This window comes from Coregonus clupeaformis, chromosome 6 (genome assembly GCF_020615455.1).
Source record: "Coregonus clupeaformis isolate EN_2021a chromosome 6, ASM2061545v1, whole genome shotgun sequence".
Lineage (NCBI taxonomy): Eukaryota > Metazoa > Chordata > Actinopteri > Salmoniformes > Salmonidae > Coregonus > Coregonus clupeaformis.
Genome location: NC_059197.1, coordinates 48,408,921 through 48,427,923, shown reverse-complemented (window position 1 = coordinate 48,427,923; position 19,003 = coordinate 48,408,921). Strand labels below are relative to the sequence as shown.

General features: G+C 47.8%; 1 protein-coding gene across 2 annotated transcripts; it reads left to right on the top strand.

The window, feature by feature from the left end:
• Positions 1–12,265: 12,265 nt before the first annotated feature.
• LOC121567492 (transgelin) lies at positions 12,266–18,430 on the top strand. Of its 2 annotated transcripts, XM_041877572.2 has the most exons (6): positions 12,266–12,403; positions 15,229–15,266; positions 16,779–16,973; positions 17,273–17,444; positions 17,589–17,691; positions 17,813–18,430. In XM_041877572.2, exons 2-6 carry the CDS (start codon positions 15,255–15,257, stop codon positions 17,949–17,951), a joined length of 621 nt encoding a protein of 206 aa, XP_041733506.1. In that variant the 5' UTR covers positions 12,266–12,403; positions 15,229–15,254; the 3' UTR covers positions 17,952–18,430. The 2 variants fall into 2 exon arrangements, with proteins under 2 accessions (XP_041733506.1, XP_041733507.1); XM_041877573.2 differs by lacking the exon at positions 15,229–15,266 and having other exon boundaries at positions 12,268–12,403.
• The last annotated feature ends 573 nt before the right edge of the window (positions 18,431–19,003 follow it).

Here is a 19,003-nt window from a genome sequence, read left to right as displayed (position 1 = left end):
GGTGCTTGGGGATGGAATGGATGGGCCCTGATCTGAAGGTCCGCGGGTGGCCAACAGGTTATCCAGCCGTATCGATAGATCCACCAGCTGGTCGAGGGTAAGGGTGGTGTCCCTGCATGCCAGCTCCCGACGAACGTCCTCACGTAGACTACACCGGTAATGGTCGATCAAGGCCCTCTCATTCCATCCCGTGCTGCCTGCCAAAGTCCTGAAGTCCAGTGCGAAGTCCTGTGCGCTCCTCTTCCCCTGTCTGAGGTGGAACAAGCGTTCCCCCGCCGCTCTCCCCTCAGGTGGATGATCGAAGACCGCCCGGAAGCGGTGGGTGAAATCCTCATAGTGAACCAACGCTGCGTCTATTCCTCCCCATTCGGCGTTGGCCCACTCAAGCGCTCTCCCCGACAGACAGGAGATGAGGGCGGACACGCTCTCGTATCCCGAGGAAGCCGGGTGGATGGTCGCCAGGTAGAGCTCCACCTGGAGCAGGAACCCCTGGCACCCGGCAGCCGTCCCATCATATGCCCTCGGGAGCGAGAGCCGAATCCCACTGGGTCCAGGTGACGGAGGGGTGGACATCGGTGTGGGTTGACCTGAAATTGATGGGGTTCTGGGAAAAACCCCTCTCTCCCATCGCTCCATGTTCTGCAACACGCGATCCATAGCTGTGCCAAGATTTTGGCGCATTGTCGCGTGCTGCTGGACGCGCTCCTCCACTGGTACCGGAGTACTGGCTGCACCTGCTGACTCCATATTTGGTGCGTTTATCTGTCATGTGTCAAATGTGCAGCGGTAGGACGGAGTCAGGCGCAGGACACAGAACTGAGTACACAACGTACTTTACTCAGAAAAAACAAACACTAATTTCCACGCAGGGAAACACACCAGCTCACAAAAGTGTATGACACAACACAACGAACAAATACGCACAAAACCATGTGGGAACCAGAGGGTTAAATAGGGAAATAATCATAATGCAATGGGAGCCAGGTGTGTACAAACAAGACAAAACAAATGGAAAACAGAAACGTAGATTGGTGGCAGCTAGAAAGCCGGTGACGACGACCGTCAATAGCTGCCCGCACAAGGAGAGGCACCAACTTCGGCGGAAGTCGTGACAGACACGTATTAATGCCAAAATAAAATGCAAAACAGGCACCTGCCCTGAATGACGGGTCGCCACTGTAAATGGCACATTGTCGACAGACGCAATCGGATTGAATTCCGGCCTCAAACTCTATTGTAACTTGGGCCAGGTTTCAATCATAGGCGCATTCTCGACAAGCACACTGCACTTTGGGAATGCAACCTCTGCAAATGTCAGGGAAATTGCCTTTAAAAGGCGCGTTGTCAACAATGCAGTGCTTTGCGCTTGTCGAAAACACACCTTTGATTGAATCCTGGCCTTGATAAAATTAACAATAACAAACTTTGTCCTCTGAACGAAATGAGGTGGTCGGCTAAAAGAGAAACAAGATATGCATCATTGGACCATAGGACTATAGTTGATTCACCAAGTTCTGACTGATGGAAGATCACAGTTCTACGCAAGTCCCAGGCTCAGCTGACCCGGCTGTCAGTACCTGGGTGAGTGAGTATGATTTTGATGTTGTTGCTTCTACCATGTCTCTGGAGGAGTTTTACAGATCTGTTGTGGATTACACTAAGAGCTGGGATGAGACCTATGACATCATGAGAGAGTATTACAGCAAACTGATTTACAAGAGGGATGCATTGCATGTGGATATTGGTGAAAGGGACAGCAACATGTAATTAGAACCATTTAATTCATCTCAAAAAATGAATCAAACCAAATCAAACCAAAACAACAATTTATAATCAAATTGTTCGATGATATCAAATTCAGGTAAGTATGTGAGGCGATTACATACATAAATCATGTGTGATAAAGTAGGCTACAAAGCAATACATAAACAAATCAGAATATTGAAAAACAATTTAAACTCTATTGTAACTTGGGCCAGGATTCAATCAAAGGCTCATTGTCGAGGAAGCACACGGCCCTATTAAATCAGAAACGGTATAAGTTAGTAAGCTTGCCTTATCTGAGCTAGAATGGCCCATAGGGCAGGAACCCTATCTCCTGATTCTGTAGCGTGAGGCAGCTTGATGTACAAGTATACCCTCTGGACAGGACACTAGACTATCGGAGGGCCTTACCAACAAACCATCTCTATAATGCTGAGTGCCAACCAGAGAGGCATCGGGTACCATTTTCATTGTCTTTGGTATGACTCCGACCGGGTATCAAACCTTCCAATCTCAGGGCTGACACTCTAATCACAAGGCCACTGAGTTGGTTAAAATAAGTATATCTTAGTATCTAAAATAATGTAAACCTAAACATATTTAACACTGTTTTATTCACCAAAATGCAGTGTATAAAAGGATGTCAGACAGAAACCCAGAAACCAGCTTTGATTGAATAGGCCCCACTGTAACTTTACCAGCCACAGCAGATACATAGTATACGCTCACTGTTGACTCATTTTTCCCACTAGAGAGCACATGAAACCCCAAATACTGTGTTTCCTGAAATGGAAAAAGAGCAATGAGAGATGTTGAGCTAGAGAGATTATGGGGGATATTGGATGACATAATGTCCTCTGATGGCATTGTGTAACCCTGTAAACATATGTCGTCTCTCACTGCTTATCCTAATTTATTATAAACCAGTGAGTGCCTGGATGTAAGCAAACTCCCCCACTCTTGTAAACTCCCTCTGACGTATGACCCTACACACACACGTATACACGCACGCATACACAAATGCCGAACATCCACTCACACATGCACACAAGCACGCACATACACACATCAGTTGAAAGTCTCAAGAGAGCTTGAGGGTTAACATTTACATTTACGTCATTTAGCAGACGCTCTTATCCAGAGCGACTTACAAATAGGTGCATTCCCCTTATAGCCAGTGGGCTAACCACTTTACAATGTTTTTTATTTTATTTTTTTATTTGGGGGGTTTGGGGTAAGGGGGGTAGAAGGATTACTTTATCCTATCCCAGGTATTCCTTAAAGAGGTGGGGTTTCAAATGTCTCCGGAAGGTGGTGAGTGACTCCGCTGTCCTGGCGTCGTGAGGGAGCTTGTTCCACCATTGGGGTGCCAGAGCAGCGAACAGTTTTGAACAGACATGGGAATTATTCCAGTGGACTGGGATTTAAAGTGAATGAGAGGGTGCTGCTTTGACACGATAATATGGATACGGTTACAGATTCGTTTTGTTTCAGTAAATGCATTGATGCTTATTGTATGGTAATAGATACATAATGTACAGTATCATATGCTAAGAATCCCCTGTAAGCTTACCATTCAGAAGGTGATGACAACAGTAAGAACAGTCTATGTCACGGGTGCTGAAGGTGGGTGTGGTGCAGGAATCAAGCGCAGGACGCAGAAACTAAGTCCAAAAGACTTTAGTGAAATATTCACGTAGTACACGAGCCCAACAAGCCCGGAGGCGAAATAAAGGCGCACACAGGCGTCAAACAAAAGGCGCACTAACATGTGCGAAAAACCTCTCCAAACAACGGAGGGAAACGCGTAGCACAGAACACCAAACAGAAGCGTAATCACACACAACACCTGACACACACAACGAGAACTAAATAGGACACTAATGAAGACTAACTAGAAACAGGTGTACAACATCAAGACCAAACCAAACGAACATGAAACATACAACGGTGGCAGCTAGTACTCCGGGGACGACGACCGCCGAAACCTGCCCGAGCAAGGAGGAGGAGCAGCCTCGGCCGAAACCGTGACAGTACCCCCCCCCCTTGACGCGCGGCTCCAGCCGTGCGCCGACCCCGGCCTCGGGACGACCAGGAGGACGCGGAGCAGGGCGCGTGGGATGGCCCCGGTGGAACTCCGACAGGAGAGACGGGTCTAGGATGTCCCTCCGCGGCACCCAGCACCGCTCCTCCGGGCGTGCACCTCCCACTCCACGAGATACTGGAGACCCCCCATCCGGCGTCTAGAGTCCAAGATGGACCGAACGGTGTGCGCCGGAGCCCCTCGATGTCCAGTGGGGGCGGAGGAGTCTCTCCTATCTCACCTTCCTGGAGTGGACCAGCTACCACCGGCCTGAGAAGAGACACATGGAACGAGGGGTTAATATTCTTATATTCAATAGGCAGATGTAACCTATAACACACCTCGTTCAGTCTTCTCAGGACTTTAAAAGGCCCCACAAACCGCCGACCCAGCTTCCGGCAGGGCAGGCGGAGGGGCAGGTTTCTGGTTGAGAGCCAGACTCGATCTCCGGGTGCGTACACGGCCCCCTCACTGCGGTGGAGATCGGCGCTCGCCTTGTGTCGACGGGATGGCCCGCTGCAGGTGGACGTGTGCAGCGTTCCACGTCTCCTCCGAGCGCCTCATCCAATCATCCACCGCAGGGGCCTCGATCTGGCTCTGCTGCCAAGGTGCCAGAACCGGCTGGTAACCTAACACACATTGGAAGGGGGGTTAGGTTGGTAGAGGAGTGGCGGAGAGAGTTCTGGGCCATCTCGGCCCAGGGAATATACCGAGCCCACTCCTCCGGCCGGTCCTGGCAATACGACCTCAGAAACCTACCCACATCCTGGTTGACTCGTTCTACCTGCCCATTGCTCTCCCGGGTGGTACCCCGAGGTAAGGCTCACCGAGACCCCCAAACGCTCCATGAACGCTCTCCAGACTCGGGAGGTAAACTGGGGGCCTCGATCAGACACTATATCCTCGGGTACCCCGTAATGCCGGAAGACGTGGGTAAATAGTGCCTCTGCGGTCTGTAGGGCAGTAGGAAGACCCGACATAGGGAGAAGACGACAGGCCTTAGAGAACCGGTCCACAACGACCAGGATGGTGGTATTCCCCTGAGAGAGGGGAAGGTCTGTCACAAAATCCACTGAGAGGTGGGACCATGGTCGTTGTGGAACGGGCAGGGGTTGTAACTTACCCCTGGGCAGGTGTCTGGGCGCCTTACACTGGGCGCACACCGAGCAGGAGGAGACATAAACCCTCACATCCCTGGCTAATGTGGGCCACCAGTATTTAGTGCTAAGACAATGCACTGTCCGGCCAATACCCGGATGTCCAGAGGAGGGTGACGTGTGAGCCCAGTAAATAAGTCGATCCCGAACCTCGAGCGGAACGTACTTCCGACCCACAGGACACTGTGGAGGGCTAGGGTCGGCACGCAACGCCCGCTCGATTTCAGCATCGACCTCCCACACAACCGGTGCCACAAGACAAGACGCCGGTAGTATGGGAGTAGGCTCAACGGACCTCTCCTCCGTGTCATACCGCCGGGACAGCGCATCTGCCTTACCGTTCTGGGACCCAGGGATGTACGTGATTTTAAATACGAACCTGGCGAGAAACATACTCCATCGAGCCTGGCGAGGGTTCAGTCTCTCGCTGCCCGGATGTACTCCAGGTTCCGATGGTCAGTCAAAATGAGGAAAGGGTGTTGAGCCCCCTCAAGCCAATGCCTCCACACCTTAAGGGCCTGAACTACAGCTAACAGCTCCCTGTCCCCGACGTCATAATTTCGCTCCGCCGGGCTGAGTTTTTTAGAGTAAAAAGCACAGGGGCGGAGTTTGGAGTGGCGTGCCGGACCGTTGAGAGTACGGCCCGATACCGGCCTCAGATGCGTCCACCTCGACCTGAAAGGGTAAGGCGGGATCCGGATGCGCCAGCACCGGGAGCCGACGTAAACAGGTCCTTCAGTCTCCCAAAAGCCCTGTCCGCCTCAGCTGACCACTGCAGGCGCACCGGACCCCCCTTTCAGAAGGGACGTGATGGGAGCTGCCACCTGTCCAAAACCCCCGGATAAACCTCCGGTAGTAATTCGCAAAGCCCAAGAACTGCTGCACCTCTTTGACAGTGGTTGGGGTTTGCCAATTACGCACGGCTGACACACGGTCCACCTCCATTCTCACCCCTGACGCGGACAACCGAGTAACCCAAAAAGGAGACAGACTCCTGGAAAACAGACATTTCTCTGCCTTGACATACAGGTCGTGCTCCAACAGCCTCCTCAATACCACGACGCACCAGGGCTATATGCTCGGCTCGGGTAGACGAGTACACTAGAATGTCATCAATGTACACGACCACCCCTTGCCCCTGCATATCCCGGAAAATCTCATCCACGAAGGATTGGAAGACTGATGGAGCATTCATCAACCCGTATGGCATGACGAGATACTCGAAATGACCCGACGCGGTACTAAACGCTGTTTTCCATTCGTCGCCCTCTCTAATGCGCACCAAGTTATACGCGCTCCTGAGATCCAGTTTTGTGAAAAACCGTGCTCCGTGCAATGACTCCGTCATGGTCGCAATCAGAGGGAGTGGATAACTGTATTTCACAGTAATCTGAATGAGACCACGGTAATCAATGCACGGGCGCAACCCTCCATCTTTTTTCTTCACAAAAAAGAAGCTCGAGGATGCGGGAGAAGTGGAGGGCCGTATGTATCCCTGTCTCAAAGATTCGGCTATGTAAGTCTCCATAGCTTTTCTCTCCTCTTGAGACAAAGGATACACGTGGCTCCGTGGGAGCGCTGCTCCTGCCTGGAGATCAATCGCACAATCCTCCTGTCTATGAGGAGGCAACTGCGTCGCCCTAGCTTTACTAAACACGATAGCCAAATCCCCATATTCAGGCGGAATGTGCAGTGCGGGCACTTGGTTTGAACTCTCCACCGAAGTCGCCCCCACGGAAACACCCAGACATCGCCCCTCACACTGAGCAGACCACCCATTGAGAGCTCTCTGTTGCCACGAAATGGCAGGGTTATGGGTACTTAACCAGGGAATTCCCAGCACCACCGGGTACGCAGGAGAGTCGATCAGATATAGCTGTATAGTCTCCTCACTGACCCCCCTGCGCACACATCCTAAGTGGCGCTGCAGATTTCCCTAATCAACCCCGACCCCAACGGGCGGCTATCTAAAGCATGAACGGGAAAAGGCTTGTCAACAGGCAGGAGAGGAATCCCTAAATCTAAACAAAACTTCCGATCAACAAAATTCCCAGCTGCGCCTGAATCTACTAGCGCCTTATGCTGGGAATAAGGTGCAACCTGTGGAAAACAAAGAGGTATACAAAAGTGTACAACAGAGAGCTCTGGGTAAGTGGGGCTTCTACTCACCTGGGAAGGCTCCCCAGTGCGTGGCCTGTTGTCTCCTCCCTCTGGGAACCCTCCCCCAGCACCTGGCCGCAGTGTGCCCTCCACGACCGCATTGGTGCAGGGGACAGGCCCCCTCGGGCTCCTCCTCCTCCTTTCTCTAGCGCCAGCACCCCGAGCTCCATAGGCTCGGCTCGGATGTGCCAGTGGGTGGAATGGACGGACCCCACTGAACGCTCCACGGGTGGCCAGCAGGGTGTCCAGACGGATGGACATGTCGACCAACTGGTCGAAGGTGAAATTGGTGTCCCTGCAGGCCAACTCACGTTGAACGCCCTCCCCGTAGGCTACATCGAAAATGGTCGATGAGGGCCCGTTCATTCCACCCTGCGTCTGCCGCTAGAGTCCGGAACTCCAGCGCGAACGCCTGTGCGCTCCTCCTCCCCTGTCTCAGGTAGAATAGACGCTCCCCGCCGCTTTGCCCTCAGGTGGATGGTCGAACACGGCCTTGAAGCGACGGGAGAACTCTGCGTAGGAGATGGTGGTGGCGTCTATCCTCCTCCACTCTGCGTTGGCCCATTCCAACGCCTTGCCCGTGAGACAGGAGATGAGGCGGAAACGCTCTCGTGTCCCGAGGGCACCGGGTGTACAGTGGCCAGGTAGAGCTCTACCTGCAGGAGGAACCCCTGACACCCGGCAGCTGTGCCGTCATACGCCCTCGGGAGCGAGAGCCGAATCCCACTGGGTTCCGGACCTGGGACTGGTGGACCGGCCGATGGGGGTGGCAAGGTAGGTGGAGGTGTGGGTACCCCTCTGGACTCCCATCGGTGCAGGGTGTTGATGACATCCTGTAGAGCGGTCCCCAGTTGTCTGATCTGGTCATCTTGGCCGCGGACATGCTCCTCCAGCGACTCAGGTGTAGCTGCTGCTCCTGCTGATTCCATTAATTATGGTGTGTGATTCTGTCACGGGTGCTGAAGGTGGGTGTGGTGCAGGAATCAAGCGCAGGACGCAGAAACTAAGTCCAAAAGACTTTAGTGAAATATTCACGTAGTACACGAGCCCAACAAGCCCGGAGGCGAAATAAAGGCGCACACAGGCGTCAAACACAAAGGCGCACTAACATGTGCGAAAAACCTCTCCAAACAACGGAGGAAACGCGTAGCACAGAACACCAAACAGAAGCGTAATCACACACAACACCTGACACACAACGAGAACTAAATAGGACACTAATGAAGACTAACTAGAAACAGGTGTACAACATCAAGACCAAACCAAACGAACATGAAACATACAACGGTGGCAGCTAGTACTCCGGGGACGACGACCGCCGAAACCTGCCCGAGCAAGGAGGAGGAGCAGCCTCGGCCGAAACCGTGACAGTCAAGTTGCATAGAAAGGCTACGTGTCTTTTTGTCAAGAAAAACTTGTCAGTGAAAGTACTACGCTGTGTATAGACCCAATTCCCCTTGCGCGCACTCAATGAACACGGTTTGTACAATACAGTAGCAATATGTAGAGTTTACCTGTATTTGGGCGGGAAACTGTGAAGCGGGCGCACAGGGACGAATGAGTTCAGCTTCTGCTGCAGCATTCGCGCTAAAATATAATTTGTTGCGGCACTGCTTCACATAGAGAGGGAGTAAGAGAGTGGAGAGGTCATGCGTCTGATGCTTTTTTGTGAAGGATCAGAGGTCAATACCACATATTGAGGTTTTACAGGACTTTTCACTATGCAATTACCAGGTATTTATATGTAACTATCAGTGGCCTTGTGGTTAGTTACCGACCTGAAAGATTGGAGGTTCGATCCCTGGTTGAGTCATACCAAAGACTCCAAAAATGGGACCTGCTTGGCAAACTAACATCCTGTCCAGGAGTTAAAGCTGTCTCACACAGCAAATGGTAGGCTTCTGCCCTATGTGCCATTCTGGCTTGGACAGAGCTTATGTGTAGGAGGGGTGCGTCACGTTGTGCCAGGCTTTTTTTGCTATACTCGACTTGAGTGGGTTGATCTTCCTGTCTGGTTTTGCGTCCCATCCGGCTTGTGCCTTGTCTCAGGGCAGTAAGTTGGTGGTCTGTTGATATCCCTCTAGTGGTGTGGGGGCTGTGCTTTGACAAAGGGGGTGGGGTTATATCCTGCCTGGTTGGCCCTGTCCAGGGGTATCATAGGATGGGGCCCCAGTGTCCTCCGACCCCCCTGTCTCAGTCTCCAGTATCTATGCTGCAATAGTCTATGTGCCGGTGGGCTAGGGTCAGTCTGTCCTATCTGGGGAAATTATCCTGTCTTATCTGGTGTCCTGTGTGAACTTAAGCATGCTCCCTCTAATTCTCCCATCTCTCTCTCTCACTCTCACTCTCACTCTCACTCTCTCATCTATGAACGTTTAAACATTCTGAAGAACGATCTGGCCTTAATAGCCATGTACTCTTCTAATCTCCACCCATCACAGCCAGAAGAGGACTGACCACCCATCAGAGCCTGGTTCCTCTAGGTTTCTTCTTATGTTCCTGCCTTTCTAGGGAGTTTTTCTTAGCCACCGTGCTTCTACATCTGCATTGCTTGCTCTTTGAGGTTTTAGGCTTGGTTTCTGTATAAGCACTTTGTGACATCTGCTGATGTAAAAAGGGCGTTTATAAATAAATACATTTGAAAATGTGAATTTGTCCAAAGCTTACTTACATATCTGAAGGCCTTTGTGTTTTACTAGAAATTCCCTAGAAATTCAGGTGCACAGTATTTTTTCACATGAAAAACCACTTGAAGCGGAAAAAAGCAATGGGGGAAAAGTCTAAAGCCTATTCCTAAATGTTTAATAATGACTAAGGATTCAATTATAATTTCAGTTTGAATAGTTACCTGCTCATTCTATGGTACTAACAGCATAAGGAAGTGCTACGACCAATTAAGCCCTACTTCCACAAGTCCACACATGGAACAACATGGCATCCCTTGTCTGTGACATCAGCATGCCTGAGAGGGTCAGGGCAGCCCAATGACATCAGTGATACCTTGATGACATGGGATGAGACACATTGAGACAAATGCCTTGTTTACACCTTGCGCTAACATGTGAGTTTCTCGATCTGATAAATATGATTCAATCACTATCTGATCAAGGTTTGTCGCGTCTACACATTGTATTTTAAAATGTGTCTCTTATCCGTCTACTGTGTCCACATTGTAACCAGATTATCTGGTGCCTCCCTGTATGCAAATTATTTGATCAATATTATTTCAAAATAATATGGACTTATTTATTTTAAGAGAATTACTGATGCCATAAGTCAATGGTGCTACCTGTCAATACTTTTATATAATGATGTATAATGATTATTTAAATGGTTTGACCATCCAGATCCGTTTACGCTTGATTGATTGATTTCCAGATTCCAGACACAATGCGTGTCTGACTACCTCCCGAAGTGGTCAGGAAGATCCGATCACAATCAGATCACAATGTGTCGTTTAATCTTCTACACCTCTCAAAAAATGTGGCCACATTCAGAATGTGGACAAGATCAGAACAAAGGGCGCATGTTAGCACCAGGTTTAAACGGGCTAGTGATACCTTCATGAGATGGGAGGAGACACAGTGAGACAGAAGCCCCAACAACTGACTTAATGTAGGAAACAATGGTTGGCATTGGGTGTGAGGCAAAGTGAGTTTACACTACTGGGGTCTAGCAAGAGAAGAGGTGGTGGTAATAAGGAGGGAATATGTTACTAACTACGACATCCACACATCCTCTCTTCCCCACCCCCATTTCTCTCTCACCACACACACACACACGCTTTCCCAAACACAACTCAGCAGGCCAGTTGAGGAGCATCCTGGACATAAAAGGTCTGCTGTGCTCTGATGGTGAGATGACTCCTGTCTTCACTCATTTATCTCTCTCAACCTCAGATTCCCCCTCCTCCTCCCTTTACTACTCCTCCCCCTCCTCCTTCTCTCGCATGGCCCTCCCATCTCTGTGGTCACACATCCCCCCCCTCTCCTCTCTCTCGCTCCCTCATCAAATTTCTGAAATCAATAACAGACTTTCGGAAATATGAAGGGGGGAAAGAACAGATGTTGTGTTAATATGATGTATTAGGGCCCAATGGACAGAGTCTGTTGTAACAGTCTGTGCCACTATCAATGGGCCTGATATCCTGATGGGCCCTTAACGACACCACCTCTATCCATCACCTCCTCCTACTCTAGCTCAAGCCTCACTTTCCATCCCCTCTTTTTCTCAATCCCTCCATCCTCTCTTCCCAGGCAGCGCCTCTCTCTCTCTCTCCTCTGCTGATGGAGTGGTGTGGTGAAGTATTTGGAGTATTCCTGCTGACCAAACCAGAGCCTCCTGGCAGAGCTCCCCTCGTACTGAACAGGCCTTCCCAAATAAGGATGCACTTTTTTAATGGACAAGGAAAAAAGAGAAAAAACAAGAAAGAGGGGAGGAGAGAGGGAAAGTAATAGACGAAAGGAGGGAGGGATGGAAGGAGAGTAGACAGAAAGCCCATGCCCTTTTAAGGCGGTGGTTTCCTTTTTCCTCTCTCTCTTCCTCTCGCCTTCTTAGCTAAAGCCCTGTTTATACATTGTGCTAACATGCGCCCTGTCCTGATCTTGTCCACATTTCGATTGTGCCCAATTTTCTAGATTTGTGTAGAATAAAAGAGAGATTGTGATCTGATAGTGATCAGATCTTCCTGACCACCTCTGGAGGTAGTCAGACATGCATTGTGTCTGGATATCAATCAAGTGTAAACAGATCTGGATGGTCAAACCATTTAAATAATCATTACACCGTCCTTTAAAATCATTGACAGGTAGCACCATTGACTTATGGCTTCCGTAAATATGGCTTCCGTAAATACATACAAATTATTTTGAAAAAATATCTTTCAAATAATTTGCATACAGGGAGGCACCAGTTAATCTGGTCACAATGTGGACACAGTGGACGAATAAGAGACACATTTTAATACAATGTGTAGACGCGACAAACCTTCAGATCAGATAGTGGTTGGATCATACTGATGAGATCATGAAACTCACATGTTAGCACAAGGTGTAAACGAGGCTTAAGAGAAGTGAAGTCATTTCAGCTTGTCTGGTCCTTTTAAGCCAGCACTTTTCCGAAGGAGGACTTTGCTGGAGCTAGAAGTATTCAAACACTCAGTCACACACACACGGACACACACACCTCCTGACCCAGCGCTTGTACAGAGGAAAGACTCTTCGCTACATACTTTAACACAGTGAGTATATCTCTCTTTACTGTTGCTGCTTTTGGGTTCCAGTCAGAAGAACACTTTGCTGAGAGCATTGTCTATCAGCCCTATGATGGAAGCCTTATCCTGAGTGTATAGAACCAGAAGACGCATATGGCTGTCTGTCAGCTATGTCATCGATTAAGACTTTGAGAAAAATAACATTGTCAGAGCATTGTGTTTCTCTAACCATGTTTTCATTGTTTCTCTAATCATCCATACTGTATGTCTGTGTGTCTCATACTCCATCCTGTGTGTGACTGTGTGTGTAAATAGACACACATACTAATACTAATACTCTATGTGGGTTGATGTCTTGGTCAATGGTGTACTGGGTGCTAGAGCATACCTTCTGAGAAGGATGGGATCTGTAGTTCTGATATGAGCTAGCGTGTTTCTACTGTAGAATACCCATCCGAATCAGTCACAAAGATGTAAAGGTAATAGCGAAAACAGTTTGACCAGTTTGGTCCTAGAGAGAGATCTGGGATAGGCAGCATAGCTCAGTTTTCACTTGCAAATATATGACTGCCATACATGGGCTTTGGCTAGGAATTCAATAGCCAACAAAAGTTCACGGCAGACACACTTTCCAAAGAAGAAAGACACGCACACACACAGACAAAGATGCAAACAAGTAACACAGAAACACAGCGGCTTTCATTGATTATATGGGATTAATCAATACAGTTTCTCATCCTAATGTTTGCTGTGAGTGGACAGAAGTCTGTGTTTGAGAGACAGAGATAACAATAGAAAACTCCAGCAGCAGCTTCAGTAGCTGTGGAGTTATCTACAGGACAGGAGGCCTAGCAGGAGCAGTAGCAAAGTCTCAGAGGAGAGCTGACCAGCAGCAGGAGATAAGACTATCTTGAGCTCCATTTCAGTGGCACTGCAGAGCCGCTGGCATTACGTCATGGCTTTAGCCACAGTTCACAGACCACAGCTTTCAAACTGTGCTTTATGGCGAGACAGCCAGCTGTGTTACCATGGCAAGACAGAAACACAGAAGTAAAACAGACATGAAAGGAGAGATGGATGGTGATGTCATATTTCCATTAGGATAAGTGGACACTGTTTCATACTGTAGTACCAGTAGTTGAGAAGCAACATGTAGTTCAGAGACCGAATGACAATACTCCAAACACATAGTCCACATATCCTACCAAATGTAGAACTCACTATAATCAGGTCAAAATAGAAACATAGCTACGTAATTAACACACACACACACACACACACAACCCAGACTGACGCCAACCCACAGGCCAGCCTGACATACTGATCTGGAGATATCAGAGACAGGGCCTGATGCCAAACCCAACAGTACAGTAGGTCCCTTAGCACACATAAATACCATAATGGAACCAGGGTCCCGTCCCACATGAACTGACCTCTCAGGCCATCCATATCCCCTCTGTGGAAGGCAGTGACCTGTACTGGCAGTGGCACACAGAAGAATGGTGCTTTCCACATTGGAAGAACATCAGCCTAATTTCTGATGGTCAAAATGCTTGTTTATGAAGCATAGGTCTAGACCAACTGGGGCAAAAAGGTAATGACAGAGCTACCAGCCCGACATTCCTCACATTCCTCTGTAATGTTTCTATAATGATGCACTGTGCGAGGGTTTGACTGAGTGTGTGTAAGGGTGAGGTTGGTAGCTTATTGTGGTCTGAGGAGGAGGAGGAGGAGGAGGAGGAGGAGGGATATATTAGACACTTTTCTTGTCTTCATGGTTAAGAGTTAATTTGATCTCCTGTGTACTACAGCAGTCTGGCAATAAGGTACCATGAAACAACCCAGCAGCTTGAAAACACTGAAAAAAAACTCCTCTCAAGTTTCTGTATTTTGAAGGCTTCATAATCATGTGACTGGATTGTTGGCAAATAGTGTCTAGAAGGCCTATGCCTTAGTCTACTTCTTTGGATGATGGAGCAGCAGTCATGTGTGACTGGGCCAAGTGCCAGACAGTCCAGGGCTGTGTGTTGATGGCTACCAATCCAACACAATGTGGTGAAACAGATACATGCTCTTAATGCCAATGTTCAACACATGACTGCTGGCTCAGAAAACTAGGTTAATGGCAGCTGATCGATACATTTTCTGTTAAGTGTTGCCTGACTTAAACTGATGAGTCAATATGGGAATGAGGAAATGGAGGCACATAACGTGGATTCAGGAACTCTTGGAGAAAAAACGGGAGCTGAGTTTCAAATGAATCTTTTTGTAGGAAAACAAGAATGAATAAGCATAAAGATTGAAGAATAAATATTGTCTTCCTTTTGTTGCTTGTGTTGCTGCTAGTAAGGTTTTTTGAGCTTGCTACAGGTTATCATTCAAATAGTAGGCATGGAAGGGTCCACGCTGACCTTGTGGTGGAGTGTGAGTAGTTCGGTGGAGAAAGAGATCTGTTTCGGCATCATCTCCAACTGTGCAAATACACACTTGGAAAAAAAGGTTGCTATCTAGAATCTAAAGGGGTTCTTCGGCTGTATCAATAGGAGAACCCTTTGAAGAACCCTTTTTGGTTGCAGGTAAAAACCTTTCGGTTCAATGTAGAACGTTTTCCACAGAGAGTTCTACATGGAACCCAAAAGGGTTCTCCTATGGGGACAGCCGAATAACCCTTCTGTGTAGATAAGGGAACTGTCTCCTTATGAGACATACATGAAGTGGCCAGATCTTACTTTTACTATTGCCATTGGCTACCCCATCCAACAGCAGTCTGGGGAAGGACCCAGCATGACGTCCAATCAGGATGAAAGTGAACTCCAGGTGGTAACATTTAACATTTGACCTTTAACCCCCAGGCACGTCGTGGTATCCTGACCTCAAGATGGCAAACAAGGTGACAAGAGTGCTAAGAGTGCATTGATATGGGCTTTGCACTTGGCAGCTTGGCCCAAAAGCAACAGTTTTGCAAGCAATGGTGTTGGTGGCACCTAGTGTGTTTAAGAGAGAGGCAGAGAAATACAAAAAGAGAAATTCTGCTGATTCTAGGGCTCCCATTGTACAGCACTTTGGCTCCTGATATTTAGTTCTGTAATTAATGCAGATGGGCTAAACTGGTGTGCATTCGGAGACATGCAATCATCTTTGGGAGGGAGCGGCTCAAATACACGCCTTTATAAATGCATGACATCTATATGTGTGTGTGTAAGTGTTCGCAGGCGTATTTGTTTGTGAGTGAATGTGCCATTTGTCCAATGTCTTCATGTGTGCATGTGTCCGCATGCGAATCTGCCTATACATCCACAGAGCTGTTGGAAATGGCTTGACTTGCAACTAAGGTAATGTCTGTTTCAGCCAAAGGCCAATGGAAAAAGGAGTCAGTTTGTATTAGTTACGATAGCAGATCATAGCACAAGTGACATGCAAATGGTAATGTACATGGTCACCTCAGGCGCTACTGATATAGAAACTGTCATACATTATACATAGTCAATGTGACAATGTCATCTGAATCACGGAATACTTTGAGGTCTAATTCCAGATCAAGATGATCTCAGACATCATAGAACAAAGATCATCAACTAGATTCTGCGTCGGGATAATTTTTTCTCAAGCGGATGGTCAGGGGGCCGGAACATAATTTGTAAACTGCAAATTGACCTCAAGAAGCCGAAATTGATATAATATTTGACTAAAACATAATCATTTCAAACCTTGCTTACATTTTGTATATGTGAGAGTGTGATTTGAAGGAGTCAGGCGCAGGAGGGTAAATCACAGAATACAGAGTTTATTCCGTAGTACACAGTTACGCTGAATAGCGTCAACAGTCCAGTGCGCAAAACAGGCGCACTGGAACAAATACAGGCACACGGGGAAAATATACCCCGGCAATACAAAGTACAGGTAGCTCCACCGAGCTACACTCATCTCACATGAAACAATCACCCACAAGGACAAGGGGGCAGAGGGAACACTTATATGTACTAATGAGGGGAATATGAACCAGGTGTGTGTAATTGACAAGACAAGACAAATGGAATGATGAGATATGGAGCGGCAGTGGCTAGAAGGCCGGTGACGACGAACGCCGAAGCCTGCCCGAACAAGGAGTGGAGGCAGCTTCGGAGGAAGTCGTGACAGTATACAATATCATACTGTATATCTCTCTATTATGCGTGGGAATACTTTGGGACAATTTTCCAAAATTCAAATCACTTGGCTTGTGTTTTTAGTCTTTTATGTCTAACAATATATATATATTTTTTAAATGCTCCAAATAAAATCCGCCAGTTGGGGAACCCTATTACAGAACAACACCCTTTCCTCACATACATATCCATATATTTAATATCTGTTCTACTCCACTCCCTCTCCCTCCATCCTTCTCTCCCTCTCGGTGGGAAAGGGACCTCAGGTAGGCATGGCCAACAAAGGTCCATCTTATGGCATGAGCCGGGTGGTGCAGGACAAGATTGACAAGAAGTACGACGCTGAGGTGGAGGAGCTTGTGGTGCAGTGGATTGTGGCCCAGTGTGGATCTGGAGTTGGGAAACCCGAGGCTGGCAAACTGGGCTTCCAGGACTGGCTCAAGGACGGATGTGTGAGTACCAACCCAATGCCTAAGACCCCTCAAACTGAAACGTACATTTTAACTTAACGGCATTCAGAATTCATATTAGACATTTATTTGGACCATCTTTATTCAGAGTAAAGATGTGTCATCAGCAAAGAGAATGGAGAAACAAACACTTTGGAAATCAGATGATGATCATATACCTGTACATTTAAAAACAACAATGGGCCAAGTATCGAACCTTGGGGGACCCCACAAGAGTATATGACAGTACAGTTGGTTACTTTCTGCCAACATACACTTGGCTTTATGTTCTTATTCCCCAGGTCCTGAGTGAGCTCATTAACAGTCTGCATAAGGACAACAAGCCCATCAAGAAGATAGCCAGCTCAAGCATGGCCTTCAAACAGATGGAGCAGATCTCGCAGTTCCTAACTGCTGCCGAGAGCTACGGTGTCATCAAGACCGACATGTTCCAGACCGTGGACCTCTGGGAAGGTTCGCAAAGCATGTCCATCTTGCATCTCATCAAACAATCACAACACAGGGCATTACATATACCACAAATAACAGCGGATGTAGTGGTGTGCTGTAGCTATGGCGTGGGGACTTAAAGACCCTGCTGTGATTTTGTGGTGACAGGGAAGGATTTGGCTGCAGTCCAGAGGACACTGATGTCCCTCGGCAGCGTTGCTGTCACCAAGGATGACGGCAACTACCGCGGTGACCCCAACTGGTTCTTCAAGTGAGTTAGAAGAATGTGAAGAGTGATGGTGTTGGATTGCTGGTGTTTTCAGTCAGTGTGGGGTATGTATTGTGCTGTGCCAGTGTGTGTTTTTGAGTTCATTGTCCACGTACCCTTGCAGGAAAGCCCAGGAGAACCGGAGGGAGTTCACAGACGACCAGATGAAGGCGGGGAAGGGTGTGATTGGCCTGCAGATGGGCTCCAACAAAGGGGCCAGCCAGACTGGCATGTCGTACGGGGCCACCAGACAGATCCAATAATAACAACCAAACCACTGACCCATGCCCTTTCCCCTCCCTTCTCCACCACACCCTGCACTGCCCTCCTCTCCCCTTCGCCCTCTCACTGCAGCTACGACAGGTCCCACAGATGAAGTCTTAATGCCTCAACTCAACCTTATCCCAGTGTAGTAGAAACAGTCTCACTAGTAGCACACAACACTATGACCAAACTTGTCCAGCCCAATATTACAACCCAAATCTACGTTGCAAATACCATATGTGAAATTTGAGTCTTAAGTTGAAAGGGGCAACATGCATTTACAGCTGTCAATCACTCATCCTCAAATGCAATTATCATGTTTACATGAGACTGATATCTGAATCATAGAGATGGCACTGAAGCAACCAAGCTATGCCTTCTTAGTACAAGGACATTCTATAAAAATGTAGAAACATTGAGAGATTGCTTGAGAGATCGTTTTAAAAATACCAAATAAAAGGAAGGAAATGAGGTTGAAGTTCTTTGTGTCACGTGTTATGGATGAGTTTTTCAAGTTAACAGTGCTAAACTGTATGTACCGATCCCTGCCAACTCCTATGACCTCTGTAACAGCCCCATATGTTTGTACATTGAAAAAGCTGAAATTCACAACTTTCATTCATCTGCTTGCTCTGTCCTCATATTTAGCCTCACATTGAAGTGTTTTCCCCATGTCTATTCAGGACAACCAGGGCTACAAGTGGAAAACAAAACAATAACAATTCATGAGTTTTATTGACAAATGTCAATACACAGTAAGGTCCACTGAGCAAAAACCTGATATTAAAATTAATTTATAAGAATGATTATAAATTGTTTGCTCAGTGGGAAATGAATATCTAATTAGTCAGTGACAACTGTGTGGAGTTAAGAGTTTGTGACAGCAACTGTGAGCTTATTACAGTATTATAGACACTATGTCCTGGGATTCCCTAGGCTCTTCTATGTGGAAGAACCTCTTACCTTCTAACGACTCGTGTCAGCTTTTTATAGATGGTCATAATACTTTACCCACATTTTTGTGAGAAGAACCATTTTCGTGATCTGCCCT